The following is a 15,778-nucleotide window of genomic DNA, read 5'->3' on the forward strand; positions in this document are numbered from 1 at the left end:
CAGAAGCGGGGTCTGCATCTGCACGAGAGATGGATCATTTGCCATTCTTGTGGCCGGAAAGCGGGCGACGTCTGGTAAGGTATCATCCATCTTTGGGGGCCGGGAAAATTGATGGTGTCATGTCTTGTTGCCCCGGGAAGATGCGACCAACGTTCAGACGGCAAAGAAAAGCGTGTCGGAGGAGGAGCAGGGAAGGTGATAAAAGTTTACACTTCGCCGGTGTCTTGTTCCATTCCGACATCAATCACGATATTTGCGCGCGCGCGCGCCAGCCAGTCTGTGCCGTGTGATGCCGGAGCGATCGCAACTTCCTCCTCCTGACCGTTCCGAGCAGCGTTGACTATTTTCTAAAGGCCTACCCGGCCGACGGTGGCCAAAGAGGCGTTGCTGTAAATTGTGCTGGGAGGGAAACTATCATCAAGCTTTCCTGCTTGTGCTCCTGCCGGGGGAACGCTGTGAAGGGTACTTCACAATGATGTTGCTCCTCTTCGCGCGGAAGCTTTGATTCAATAGCTCAAGTCAACGTCAATTAAATGGATGGACGGTCGAAGGCACAACAGGATGCTTGCAGCGGTGAGTTTCATCAAGATTGAAGCTGCGGGCACCGTAAACCCTCCACATGGCGAAGTTAACTAGAATTATCATTTTAATTATTCGTACCGTGTTAGCGCCGTTGCCTTGATGACAGTAGCTTGCAGGCTTTTTTGTTGCACGAGAGTGCCATCTTTTTATCACATCCACCGAGAAGTGTAAAAACATGACCATTTGAGAGTTAAAATTGTGCATCACCACGGAATGGATGCTGAAAGCAGTGCAAAGTTCCAACGTGACCAACGCGAACAAAACGAGGCCTCTTTTCCAGAAGCGAATAGCTTGACGGCTTGGGTAGAAAGTGAGATGTTTTAATGAGACACTCTGGCAGGGAGCTGTCACCTTAGCAATCTGGGGGTGGGGTGTGAATAGACATTCCGCGTGGCTTATACAGAACGTTCACGAACCGTTTCACCGGCAGCTTTGATTACCGGCGAATGTCAATCGTTCTGTCGTTTACCGGGACAAAACTGTTGGGACAAGTCGGCAAAACGAGGCCGACGCGTGGCAATTTGGGAGCGTAAGGAAAAGCGGAGGGAAAAATAATCCTAGCCTTAGTGTTTGAAGTGGAAGAGTGAAGCATTGAGCGGATGAGTCATTTAAATGATATTAATGATTTTCCTGGAATGATGGGATTCACCGGTTTAACGGTGGCTGACAGATTATAGGGATTAAGGAAATGCGTTTTCTCAAACACTTTTATTAATTGTTTTTATTCCCTTCTTTTCTTTGCAGGTATAAAATCGCGGTCATTAAGATAAGAAACGATGATTTAGAGTTAAAGTAATACAAGTTATAAGCTATGTAAGTATTAGCAAGGATAAGTTTTGATCTGCTGTATAAGATAGAACCCTATAGCTGTATTACTGGTTAAATTCTGTCTCCCTACTGTCAGCTGATATGCGACATAGTCTCTCTTTCTAACGCCGTTGCGTTTCGCGTTCATTTTACGCATCGCTAGCGGAACACGCCGTACGGTGAACAAGAGCACATCAATCCGTCTCGCTCTTTCTTCCTTGTCTTGGGGAGCATAATGTCCAGTGAACGTGTAGTGAGGGCATTGATGCTGACAAACCCATTAAACGAAAGGATGTGTGTCCTTTTCTTACCCCCGTCCGCTGGTTCGCTTTCAAACAGCTGATCCTTGGTGGTCGGAATTTTTGAAGCATCCCTTTACTTTACAAGGGATGTGCAAATCTGGTTACAGCAAATGATGCGAACGTCGAACGGCAAAGGGCAGAAGGGTTTAATGAGAATTTTATTATTTGTCTGTTTGCTTACCTACGTTCGTGTGATATGAAACATGTGTCTATCACACGAATTGAACACATATTTATTTAAATCCACACGCCATGTGCTTTGCACAATCGCGACGGGTAAACAGGTGCTGCAAGGCAAATTTATTTTTCATTCCAATGAGTTCTGCCGCTCCGGTGTCTGTGTGTGTGCGCCAGATGAGTTCAAACAATTTAAAAGAAAAACAAAAGAACAAAGCAAAAAAAAAAACGATCGCAACATAAAAGCAATATGTTTTCCTTTTTTTCAACTCAAACATTTTTCAACGCTTGTTCGACACAGGCACACGTGGGCGCGCTCGAGTAGATGTGGGGGGGGTGAGTGTGCATCATTAATTAATTATTGTGGCCGTTCGTGTTGCTGCTTTGTTTTGCAGTCGCCTTCCAGCCGTTTTCCTTTAGTTATGTTGTGCTGATTTTCCGTTTTCATTTTCCTTCGCTTTGCCGGAGCAGCTGGAGGCAGAGGACGGCGTTGTGACCTTGCCTGTTTTCCGATTCCTATGCCGAGGTATTCGTTTGCGCGAGTGGAGATGCTGCTTGGGTCGTGTACGAGAGAGAGAGGAGGTGTTCAGTGATGAAAAGATAGTGAATGCAGTTCGTGTTTTTCTTTTTGCACACAATGTGGAAAAGCAGCTTTTGAAAGCGGCTGCTGATCTGTGTTTAGATCAGTCAGTCATTGGGTCGGTCGGTCAGTCAGTCAGCCAGCCAGATCTATCGGGTCGGGGGGTATGTGTAAGGTATATTGTTTTTTCTTGTATGATTGTTTATCGTGCTGCTATCTTTCATCTGTTTGACGTTTCCATCGTACGTCATAGTGATATGTGCAACGGAAATTAAAAACTGACACTTCAGTATGGAATGCTTCTATTCGGGCAAGCCTGCATACGGTGAAGCACACTTATGTTATGGCCGTAAGTCTATCGCATAAATCCGTTCCACGTGTACAACTGAATCACGTTGCATGTCATGTTCGGTTTTATGCGATATTGCACCGTAAAACTCTATCGTAAAATCACACACCACCTTGTCATGTGAACGAGGAGACGTCCAAGTGGATGACACCAAGGTCTGAAAGTGGCTCTTAACCGCAAATGCCACCCAAGAACTCGGGGCAGGTCAGGGCACAACAACACCTCTACTCAACCTGCAATATGGCTCTTCATTTTTTCTCTTTTTTGTGGTCAAACGTGCCGGGAAGATTTACGTGATGGATCGAGAGCGAGAGAAATGTGAATAAAATAATTAACCATGCGGGAATCTCCGCTAGAGGGGAAGATAGGTTAGCTGTGGTGGGGGGTTAGGAGAGACCGTGTAACCGCCATGTACAGTGTGTGTAGTCATGCGGGAAAAGGGATCATCACCTGACCGACCTGATCGATCATAATTGGAGCTGCGTGATGTTGCGTTTAATGCGAATGATGGTAGAACGGGAAACTCTAACACTCCACAGGGAGGAACACACACTCACACACACTCTCTTTGTGATGTGAGGAAACTTGGTCATCCTATTGATGAGCGAAGTGGCGAGCATATTTGGAGTGAATGATGATGATGGATTTATTACGATCAATTATGGACATCCATGGGTTGAGAGGAGGAAAATTTCTCTTTCAAGTGTTTGAACTCACTTCCACCGCTGGGGCATGAATGTTTAGAGGTGCTAATATGGTCCCGATTGATATGAGTTATTTTATATTTGTTAATCTTTGTTAACACGTTCTTCAACTCCGTTGGAGCTAGGAATCATCTGGAGATGTCTTGGGCTGCAAAGTTCTGACCTACTGACTTGATTTTTCGTAACAGAATGGTCCCGGTTTCTTTGAGGAACTGAACTATTGTTTCCTTAAAGTTCTTCTTCTTCCTTGGCTCTAAAAAACCTCTAAAGGTCGAGGCTTGCAATTTCTGGCTTTCTGTGACTTGATTTTACCTGTAGCCGGATAGTCGTCAGTCAAGCCCTGCGTTCGGAGAGGCGGGTCCGAATGGGATTTGAACCCCGGAACTGCCGTGTGAAGACCGGCGCCGTTATCGCTTCGGCCACCGGATCATCCCAAAGTTCACAATCTAGAGAAATAGGTAGACTGAAGAAATTGTAGGACATTGTTTCAATTTTGACATCTATATCTCCCTGACATAGTTCATGAAAGTGATGTCTTTCTTAACAAAAACAAAACTACAAAAGGGAAAGCAAACTACCTGTGCATGTATTAATAGAAAACCGCAAAAGGGTTGTTTAACTAGTAAATGGCGATTTAAATCGCCTCTTCCCCTCTTAACCCCGGGTGGAACATTAAGTGCATTAGTGTCGACTTCCGGGACCTTTAAAGTCACAGGTAAACCCTAATAACCGACGCGATTGAGTAGGACCGTATAAGACCTTCCTGAGCGAATCAACATAATAATGATGATTAGGCCACCCCGTTCATTAGTGCGGAAAACATCTCCATCCATCCATCCATCCGTCCATCTATACATCCGAGCAAATATGATGTACTGTGCGGCGTTTTTGCATCCCAGGGAACGATTTGGCAAAGCTCTTAATTTCATGCCCAATTTTTCATCTTCACAGCATGGAAGAGAAAGCTGTCATTTTTTCCACCTCTGCTGGTGTCGTTTTTTTTATCTCCTGTCAGCCGGGCCGGGATTAGAAGTGGGCATGTCAGGATGATGATGAATAATAAATGGAGAACGTTCAGAGTGGAGCGTAGCAAAAAGCACCGCCGAAGTGCTGAACTTCGCAATTAATGTCAGTTTGTCGTGTGACGATCGCATGGGAGCGCGAAAAGAAAAGCGAGGAAAAACGTAAGGATTTAATGGTGTTGGTACCGTTCGGGGGGCGCTGATTGTGTGAACCAGAGTCCCAATCGAAACGAAGAAATTTTTAATGCGCTTTTCTTTGTAGATTTCTCTGTGATCGACGATCTATAATCGCACGTAGCAGAACAAACAAAACGATTTTTATTTGTGGACTGAGTCCGTGCCCTTAATGCTACTGGAACGTTGAAGCAAATGTTACTTATCTCTACATACATCTATCGGGGCGACCATTAATCCATGGCGGTACGACGCCTTCCACGTTTATTATGGAGTTGCGATGGGTGGCGCAAACGCTTTGAAATTGCCACCGGAAATGATTATGGCCGCCACGTTCGATCGGCGCCTCCATTATTCGACGCGATATACTATTGTCAGCCGATGTGATTCGCTGAGGGCGCGCTTGCTACCATTTATGTGGGTCATTGCTTCGTGCCGACCCTGATTCACGGTCCGTGCATTAGAGCGGCGCAGACAATTGCATTTCTGTTGTGGAGATAAATCTATAGCTCCAAGTTCCAAGGGGTTCGTTTCAAGGCGGCCTTAAGTTGGCCATAGATTCGATTTTTGACACCAAAGAAATGAACCGGAGAAAAAGTAAGCGAAAAAACATTTATTGTTTGGCTCGGGTTTAATTGTCCAAAGGTAGCTTTCCGACAAGGAAAAGCTGTCAAAATAGGGTCCTTACATATCTCGTACGAATGCTGGAAACACGTATCCCCAAGTGTCTCCCAACATGCCTGCTTTCTTTCAAACGTTGGGAGTGATCCTACCGACATTTAATTGCCTGGCTTAATGCCTTTTAATGGCCATTTCTCATCTGTCCACGTCGTGACTGTAATGAGACAGCACTAGAGATGTGTTTTATCGCTTAGATCTTTCTGTTTTCTTAATTTCTCAACCACCCCCCAACAGAAGAAGTAGAGGAGATTGGGTCTCCTACGTTCCTAATTCCTCCAGTGATCTTTCGCTTTCCTATGTTCACAGTGTTCACCCTTGAATGCACAAACGCTACTGAACTGCTCGCATCAACAACATGAAGGCGAAGGAAAAAGGGCATCAGAAAAGGCAGCACCACGCGAGAGCACTCACCCGTCTGTTGCACGTGTTTTGCAAAATGCATTTTTGTAGCCAGTTTAGGCGTTTCGTGCCGCGTCCGATCGACCTCGATTTTTCATCACTTCGGGCACACCGAGGGGCCTAGTACGAAAACACATCGTAAACGAAACGGAAATGGTCTTGTTGCGCACGGGGATGGGAACCTCTGCTAGTACAGGTTGCTCGGCTGTGACCGCTAGGCGAAGGAATATATGGTGTAGATTTATCGTGGCCACCACCATTCGATCGTGGGTGCGCAAGCGACGCAGATAAGTGCATGGGAAAGTTCGTCCGTAACTTTCTCGGCTGTGTAGAGCCGCCGCCTCAACTACCTTCTCTCGCCAGGTTGCTGGTAAGCGTGCTACTGCTCTGGAGCATGTCTCGCGGACGGGGTTTCGTTCCGTCATGGAACAACACAACAATTGGCCTGGGCGCGCGCGCGCGTTCGCTCTCGCCTTCGTTCGCTCCGTTCTGCACGTCCTCCAGGGGGCTGCAAAAGGTAGGCAAAGCAATCAGCGGAAAAAGCTAGATAGATAGAAAGATAGATGGATAGCAATGGTGCTATTGCGGATAATGGGAGTGTAAGTAGCTCCAGTGTGGTGGCGCTGTGTTGCTGTAGTCGATCGCCGGCCGACGTTGGCGATTTCTGGAAGCCCGGTCGACGGTGGCCCATTGCCTTTAATAGACTTCATCAATCGCCGGGAAATTAACCCCCCGAAGGGAAGTGGGGGGGCCACCACGCCGCTAGGGGAAAAAGATATTGGACACCCTGTAGTTTGTTGCCAGTAATCGGTGAAAGAAGATTACAATCTATCGTTTGAGGGACATAATTTTTGATGATGTTTGTTCACAAGTCATCTTCAGGAAGCATGCGACTCTTTGGGTCCATTCTGTTTTCGGGTCATAACTAACAATCAAAAGTTTATAATGCTTAAATGAAATCAATTTTAGTGTCGTTGGATTAACGTTTGTCCCAGGAGTATGATGTCCCCGTAATTCCATCTTCCCGAAGGGTTTAATTCTTCAAGATTATATCGTTCGTCTCACGGACGCTTTGAAGCTACAATCCCGCCATGATTTATAGCTAGGAGTAAAATCGCAGCAAAAGCTTCTTCCTACGTTCAATTATTTATTTCGCCGGCGGCACGCGTCCCCGGTCACGATCACGACTGGCGGGCGCGTCATGAAACAGCCGATAGGACGGATGGAATACGGTAGCAATTTATTGTTAGCTTTTCTTTCGTCGGTGTCGCAATCTCGCAATGTTCACGGAAGAGCCGTTTAGTCTAGCGGAGACAGGTCTGATAGGCTCTGGATGATAGCGAGTGGTATGGTTTGCTGCAATTCGAACAATTTAAATTAATCCGAGCTCTGATGCTGAGGAGTGTGGGTAGTTCGAAGGAATGATAACCATTTCCCTTCGAGACAACAAGTTGGAGCGTTTCAAAATTGAGAGTTAGGATAACGTCCAATGAATAGCTAGCTTGTGTTATTTTTAACTTACTGGAAAATTGTCAAAAGGCCTATTAATTTAAACCACAAACTAATTTGAACGGTCGTAGATGTGACCTCGAAGATCTACGCAAGTCAGACCAACGCAGGATCTCTTGCATGAGTCAGCAACAAGACCAGCTCTCAGCCTTTTACTAATCATGCAAAACAAAAAACATACCGGACAACTTCCTAGCACGAGGTGAGTGGTGGAAGTGGATTGTGCAAATGGATTAGCCAGCCAGCTGTTGTAACCCCTGTCTCGAGCACATGGCTTTGTAGACGTTTTACTTGTTCCGTCATGGCGTGTTGCACGTGGTGTGTGAGTCGCATTAGGGGGCTGAGTAGCGCACCCTAAAGAACTTCTTTTGTGCCGGTCAACCATTAGAGAGGGACATGAGAATGAATTGCTTTATCCAACTGCTCCTGGGCCTTACGTTATTGAAGTGCAGCCATATTATTTTGCAACGCGCCTGCTTTTTGGTGATCTTTGTCCCAGTGTAACACACATCGAAGCGAATCGTTAAATCAATTCACACCCATCACGAAATCACAGCAAAGCATCCAGACAGCACCCCGGATGCTCAGAGACAACACTGAAACAATTTGTGTGGGTCACAACACAACGAAGCGCCCGTTTTTTATGCGCCGCACGCGGGCAATGCATCCGATATTGGCCTTGATTTACTTCAATAAACAAACTGAAGCGAGGTAGTAGTAGGGAGAGGATGCACTCGACATTTTGCCAACCTCCCCTTTCCCAATTGGGAAACACTTCAATTGCGACAATAACGACAATAAGGCAGTGCAGAATCGTTTGAACAATCGAGATCTATGTTCTATGCACTGCAGGTCGTTTGAATGATTTGCAGGGTTTGGTTGACATCAAGATCAGATTTCGCTCACTTTGATGTAGTAGGGTGCATCGATTACGTCTTCAACCGCTAGGACTATCCTCTTTTCAGCGCTGAAGTCTGTTCTTGGAGTCTGTGTTTGAAGAGCCTTTTATGCTTTTGCACATCGTTGTCAACGGATCAGCATCGATTAGTCGCTTCCAGAGATCGATACAGCCGATGAGGAACACAATGGATCGTTTAGCTTCAATTTAGCGATATCTTTATGTCGTCTCCAGACAGCATGGTCGGGGACTGGTACGTCTTTTGCCATTCTTGCTCTGCTCTATTCGGATGGAGCAAGCGTTCTTCCACAGGTCCTATCGTCATCGTCATCATCAGATAGTTTATTGATGGTAACGATCATAAGCCAAATCGCGCGCCCTATCGTCGTCGTGCCAACAGAGAGATCATCGTCTAGTTTCTTCCGCTCTTCGCTGGATCCGTGCGGGTACCTTTCTATGGAAAAGTCTCTTCACCGTCACCGGTGCTAATAGATGACGGTGGCGTTTAGTAGTTGCGCTGATCGATCGATAGGAGGAAGGCGAGGAAAGGCGATTTACTTCAGCACGATCTTTCGTGGTGCTTTGGAAATTAAATTTTATTTCACTTTTCAGTTACGGACGCTTCTGGCGGAAGCGCTTTTTCGTAGCATTTTCCCACCCGAGCATCAATTGTTTGGCGGGAAAACCGAAAAATGTCCGGAAGCTAAATTGTACCAAAGCAATTACTATTTACAAAATGATTGGGTGGCACCCGCGGATTTGGCATACACCAGCAACGACCGAAGAACCGTGTGGGTCAAGTTCGTGATGTTGCTATTAGTGTGTGGTTCTGTTCGTTCTCAACATTTGCTAATGGCTGGGTGAAGGATGCCTGTTCGTGTTCGTTCTGATGCGACGCGTGACACTGGGCACATTGTTGCGAAAGTGAATCTCGCTTTTTTTGTGTAATTAATCTTCTACGTGAGAATATCTAAAATGCTTTGGAAGACTTCAATCAGCCAATGCTGGACTTTTAGCACAGGGAAAGAGACCTGTTGCTAATTATTGTTTTCCATGAGAGTTTGCATGGCTGTGCGCCAGGATAATGGAGGGAAAGAATATTAATCCACTGTTGGACTTGAAATCATCCCGCGAAAGTACCCAGCGCTTGATGGTTTATGCGATTATTGGCCTCCTCTTTGGCGGGATAATGTCTTCTTTAGAGGGTTCGGTACGATGAGGAGTTTCAGATCAATTGGGGGCGTTTGTTTTTTCCTTCTCCTCTTGGGTAGTCTATCATTTCGCTATAATCTCCTCCGTAACGTAATCTGCCGCGAATCTCGTGCTGTGTTTGGCCAAGGTATCATTCATCCACTTTACTGTAAGCAGAATTGAAAGATTAGGAATGTTTGCCTTTCTTAACGTTCACCTTGATAGACCATCAGCTGAAACTCCCTGTACTTACTGTGTAGCACTCAAACCTGACATTGCAGCTCCGAAAGTTCAAAAGTGCTTTACTTCAACGATACTTTCCATATTTCGTTTGTATCGCTTTGTACGATAAGGCCCACTTTTGCGCGCGCTGTGTATGCGTTTCGGTTTTAGGTTGGACGTAATTATCATTCAGAGGGCAAACGATTACTTCACGCCACGCCACGCTAGAGAACTAGAATGTCATGCACGAGGGAACAGAGTCAAGAACTTGTACGTGACACCACACGGGGTATACGGCGAGACACACTGGGTTCCAAACCTGACGCCCAAGTGAAAACCCATCGGACATCCGGTGGAAGCGTCTAATCGTGCACGATACTAATGGGCCAGCGTTTCGTAAACAAATGCAAAAAGGGAACGAAGCAACAACAAAAAGGTTAAGTCACTGCTGGAGCTGCTGTGGAGGAGGAAGTGTAGAAGGCCGCCCGGTCCCGGGGTCGTCCGGCAGCGCAGCACCTTCGTAAAATTGAATTAAAACTTCCAGCACACGGTGTAGCTAGCTGACTGGCTTGGCTGGGGGTGTAATGTTGCGTACCTTACTGGAAGCGAAAATGAAATTAAAGGGCATGTCTCAAGGCGTGTCTCACGGCGTGGGGCTACTACTTTCTTACGATTTTGGTAGTTTAAAGCATAACGCCACAACATCACAACCAGTGTTGCATAAGCTTTTCTTTCTGTCTTTTCGTCGGGAGATAGATAGGTGTGTGGCATTGGCGAGGTCCACAAGATTAGCGGATTGTTGAAGAAAAGTTGTCAAGTAGTGTCCTCTCTTACTTCATTTTGGGTGAGTTTTCCATTTTACCACCCTCTGTCTGGGATGATGTACAATCGCCTGGTTGTTGTCGAACGCTGGTGACGCGCGCGGGACACAATGTAATGGCTTTTTTACATTGGGACGAGCCGGAAAACAATGGAAAGGAAAATGATGATGAAAGAGGCGAGAGAATGATGGCATTGCTTGGCAGTAAGTGGGTGGTGCACTGCGGTTTCTAAACACACTATCGTGTATTTGAATAGTAGTGGCGTCACAGTAGCGCGCGTAATAATGATAACGGAACGTTGGAAAATAAGTTCTTCTTGTTCCAAATCTTGCACTAGTGAGGTCTGTGGAGTACACCATCAAAAACAGCACCGGAAAGCATATTAGAAGGGGGAAGCACAAGATATGCCGATAGGGGTCAGTGTGCAGCGTAGAGGAAGACATTCACTGGGTACAAGAACCTCATAGACGAGTACACCGCAGTCTCAACATGGTAGTTGCATTGTTCGACACAAAATTACTGTAGTTGATGTGTGCCTTTGGGGTGCAAGATTTCTTCATTTTCCCCCCCTTTAGTTCATCTAGCTTTTTGAAACCTTTGTCCTCTCATTCTCTGAAGTGTTTCCGCGACAGTAGCAGCATAATTGAAGAGTGTCGCAATGTGCATTGACAGTAGCATAAAAGATTGCGTTGCTGAAAGGCATTTTTCGAACCGGGTGAACTATTTGTCACTCCATTGCAGGCATTAGGATGTAGTTTTTAAAACACTTCACCAAGTCATCAGAGCGCTTTAAGCGTTCGTTATATGCGTTACGTTAGCGTTACGCGTTATGCAGCCTTCGAAGGAACAGGAGAAAGCCTACCGTTTCCCTGGTGTTCAGCACGATAAGATCTAGAAATTCGTTGGGCATTGAATTGCTTGGCTTTCGAAGTTAACCGCAACAATTTCACCTCAATGAATTAAGCTTGCCCTACCTTCAGGCGACATGCGGAACTTTGCCTTTTCAGTATCTTCAGGATTTATGCATTTCGCAGCAGTAAAACCCCCCGGGAGGGCAACGGAAAATTCAGCATGAAAGAATGTGGCAAACGGGTAAGAGACTGCTTCACACCACACGCTGTAGTAATGCACCGAAACGGGCATGCATGCATGAATGCAACACTGGTACGAAGTTTCGGTATGCAATCTCCCACACCCTTTCCACTGACCTTTCCTCATGCACATTTTAATCCATTCGATCAGATGCCAATGTCTGGTGAATGGGGCGGCGCAAGGCAGGGGCGAGAGACGTGCCAATTTCCCACCACTTTCGTGTGTCGATAAAACGGTGTAGCCCACTTGTGCTCCCACCCCGAATGCGAAAGAACCACGCGCATTTGTTTCGCATATGGGCAATTTCAGCAACCTCTCTCCGGGCGCAACTGCGAAACACAAAGGTGGAAGAAGGTGTCTTAAGGAACAACACCACCAACCACCAACGGCTGCGTGCTAATCGTGAGCAATAAACAGTTGCGGAAACTGTGTGCGCGGTGCAACATAAAAGGCAACACGGCCACCACCGCCAACTCCAAAAGAAGCGCGTTAAATGGGCGCTTTTACGAAAGTGAGTGTGTACAAAGTCCAGCTTTAGATGTTGGAGGAGGAGCGGGCTGAGGTGCAACGACATTTGAACTCCCATTTGTTTCACATCTCTAAACTTTTCCGCACACTGCTACGCGGTCCCGGAGATTTCCTTCCCGACAGGCGAAAAAAGGAAAGGAAAGGAATTGCAGATTCTTGCCGGAGTGTCGGAGAAAATGGGGTTTTAAAAAGGGGGGGGGAAAGATCATTAGGCGCTCCGGGCGAATGAATTAGGTTTATCCCCAGGTGTGCCGGGATCGTTCCAGGTTTTATATGTAGGACATCGATTTGTTTTTGAAAGTGATAATAGTAAGCTTAACCTCAAGATACGATTGCCTGTACCTCAACATGGTATTTCCCTGCAGATAGTACTGGAACTTGGACATGATTCATCCGTGAGTGCAGTGTGATGAGCAATGGTGTGTAATTCGTCAGCTGTGTGTGCAGTTTGAGGGCTATCTACTTTCCGGCCGTGCTGCTGCCGATCACATCGACGGACTTTGTGCCGAGTCCATCACCGTGGCTGGTGTTGACGAATGGCATTAATCTCGCCTGCAGCAAGCCGGGAACATAGTTGTGGGTACTGCATTGCAACAGCTATAATTTTCCTGTATGTCGAAGGGTATACACACGAAAGGGGCACCGTTTGCCGTTTTCATTATCTCGAAAGGTTTGAACTATCTGTGAGAGTGTGTACGCGAGGCGTGTGCGACTCGTGGTAAGTGTTTCAATGTCACTTTTAATGTGACGCAACATGGCTAGATTCTCAGCTCAGACGTGCTGCACGCAACCTCTTTTTGTCGAGACGGGGTTGTGTTTTACTGGAACACAATATGCCGATTGCTTAGTAAAGATGAAAACTCAGTGCCGTGTACTGCTGAGACAAAGATCAGGAAACGGGGACGACTTGCAGCGTCACGGAAAGCGTTTGCAATGGTGAGATGCAGTTTGCTACTATCGTTGTATACGATCAAAGCAGCGTTAATAGGCGTCGTACTGTGTGTATACTAGGGTCTCTCTGGGTCAAAGCTTGCACGAAAACATACAAGCTAATCAACGCATCTCTTAGTGTTCGGTGTGTCCACCATGAACCCCGATACACCGGCCGTGTGCTGTAACGTGTTGAGCGAGGCAGCGCGCTGTATATGCCGTGCAGTGAACAGAGGAGCCCATCCTACTACGCACACGTACTATTTCAAAAACCTTATCGTGTAGTTACCCGATAAGAGAGATGCGCGGGTGTTGGTGTGTGACACTGATAAGGATGGCAACTCTGGCCAAACCGGAGTGTGTGGTACGTTATTCGCGTGGTACCCAATCAAAAGTTCTCGGTTGAAAGGTCTTGGTGCTTAAACGCAAACGGATGTGGACCACGATGTGGTCTTCCGAACGATGCGTCGTATTGCAAAAAATCGTTCGCTGATCTTCTGACGGAGCGGTTCCACTGTAAGTGGTAGTAGGTAGTGACACATAGTGTAGTTGTAAAATTTGTGGAAAATTAAAACTAAATATGCGCGTGACTCATTATTACCCAGAGACGATCGTTTGGTGATCGTTCGGACTGTTGGAGGGAATTTCTGGGGATTTTGGAAATATTCACCATCGGTCACCGATCAATACGGTTAATCACAGAAGGCCGCGGTAAAAAATCAGGAAGCAAGACGTGAGTAGAAGAACAGGGATGTGACCTCAACAAGCGGTTAAGTCTCGCGGTTTTGATTTGCAATCATGGGCGACAGGACACAATCAGAACACCCGGTCCTCTCGGTCTGGTTCTTTCATCATCATCGTCACGTCTACCTCATGAACTCATGTACGTACTTAGGCTTCAATCCCGTTGCAAATACCGGTTTTTGAAATCGTGTTGTTATGACTGCTTAATATCGTTACCGAAAGGCAAACGTCACAACGTGTGACACGGCACTGCAGGCCAGCAATATCTCCGGTCTGGTGACGTACCACCACCTCCCGTTCTGTGGTCATGCTCGTGTGGTGTGTATCGTGCCGTATCTGAGTTTGTGGTGGCTCCGAATGGAGAAAGAGCTTCAATGACGTGAGGAAACTGTTGTCGTGATCTAGCGTGAGATGATGAGATGACGAAATATTGCTGGACAAAAGATTGCCTGTGCTGGCACACCAACCTTCTCCAGAGTAATAAAGCCTCAGAGACCAACGTTGAAGATAACGTACGGATAAAATAGACTAGCTTTGGTAAGCGATGACTATTCTAAAGCTACCACAGCCAATTGTATTTTGCCCGAATCGTGGATTTAAGTATAAAAAATAGTGTGCCTTTCGTACTTTCCCCAGGATCCAGGATTTTTCTTCCATGTGTACTGACACTCCGATCCACAGGAACAAGGCGTTAGTTGGTTACTAACTGTATAGATACTTTCATTCAATAGACATATTTCGTCTTTTAGGACAGAGGCGAAGATACAGTGATTAGGGTCCTTGTTTTTCTTCATCAGCCTTTAATAACCGTAACAAATATTTGGATTTTGTTTGACCATAGCAGCTCCAGGAATCGACTGATATCTATGATTACCACGTGGCGTATTGTCAACCCGGTTCAATTTTTGAAGATTTGAAACACGTGTCTTTTGTTTTTGCCCCGAGCATCGGAGGACACTGAACTTGTTTTCCTACCGGTCACCAATATCTCAAATCGATCGAACTCTCTCCCCTGCTGTGGGGGTAGGCACAACCAATACCAATTTCGGATAAACAGTTACAGTTGTTGGCCCCGGCCGGGCACCCATAAGCAAACCGCAAGTGGTAGCATCTTCAAGCTTAATAGATCGATTTCAACCACCATTTTTCGATACAACCGTTCGATCTTTGAGCCGAAAGTCTTCCTCCCGCATCGTGGTAGGAAGCAATGGTGAGATCTCCAAAAGCGGATTATGAATAATACTAACCGATTGTCATGGGCAAAAAACATTCCGCCACCGCGCGATCGCGCGCTCGTCCAGGGTCAGGTTTCGACAGGTTTGGAGCGAAGCCGCAAAGAAGGCCGCGTCTGTATTTGGGCGTTGAGCGCGCAATGGATGGGTGGAGGTGGGTGGATGCTGCAGAGCAAAGCATGGCGAGGAAACAGTGTCACTAACCTCACACTGGATAGCGCAAACATATGGTTGAATTGCGTGTGACGTTTCACGCGCATGACTCACAACCCCGATACGAGGTTTATATGGCAGATGTAAATCAAACCAAGCTAATTAGAGTTCAACACGCACTTGTAGATACTTTTCATTCAACAGATCTAGTAACGCATGGTTTTCTTTTCTCTTTCTTTTGTATTTCTTTGACCTAGTTTCGAGCGGACAGTTCAGCTCAGCTCCAAATCTCTCGTTGAGCTTTTTCTGCAGTCGTCTCACAAAAACTGTCCTGAAGTTCCAGCACCTTTCCTACGACGCTGCTCAACAGGAAGACATGCATCATCATCGTTAAATCGAAGGAAGTGTATGAGGAGCTTTGAGTGTAGAGCATAGAGAGCGAGAGAGCGAACCACAAACCCCACCCGTAAGCGGCGCGGCCCGAGCAGTAGACAAACCCCGTACTAGGAACTATTTTGTATACCCCTCTTAAACCCAAAAATGGTGGACTACTACAAAGTTCTGGAAGTGTCCAGAACGGCATCAGAGGCTGAAATAAAAAAGGCGTAAGTGGAGTTTGTGGCATTCCCCAAGCGGTGGAAGTGTCGAACGAACCGCTGATTGTAACATATTTTTTTATTT

The 15,778-nt window shown here is 46.3% G+C and overlaps 1 protein-coding gene and 1 non-coding gene across 13 annotated transcripts in view; both read left to right on the forward strand.

Moving 5' to 3' along the window:
• The window catches only part of LOC118503602 (dnaJ homolog subfamily B member 6), a 64,465-nt gene that overhangs the window by 45,257 nt on the left and 3,430 nt on the right, over positions 1-15,778 (forward strand). For 8 of the 12 annotated variants that reach the window (XM_036037067.1, XM_036037070.1, XM_036037073.1 and 5 more), the window contains one exon: positions 15,355-15,702. In XM_036037067.1, the coding sequence (XP_035892960.1) occupies positions 15,638-15,702 (65 nt within the window). In that variant the 5' untranslated portion in view covers positions 15,355-15,637. Of the gene's footprint in view, positions 1-13,290; positions 13,485-13,573; positions 13,702-13,828; positions 13,852-15,354; positions 15,703-15,778 lie in introns of those variants that run through there. The other 4 variants (XM_036037076.1, XM_036037075.1, XM_036037080.1 and 1 more) reach the window with 4 other exon arrangements.
• LOC118508598 lies at positions 1,601-1,759 on the forward strand. Its single transcript, XR_004905815.1, has one exon. It is a non-coding gene; the product is annotated as a U4atac minor spliceosomal RNA (small nuclear RNA).

The sequence above is a fragment of the Anopheles stephensi genome, chromosome 2 (assembly GCF_013141755.1).
Source record: "Anopheles stephensi strain Indian chromosome 2, UCI_ANSTEP_V1.0, whole genome shotgun sequence".
Taxonomy (NCBI): Eukaryota; Metazoa; Arthropoda; class Insecta; order Diptera; family Culicidae; genus Anopheles; species Anopheles stephensi.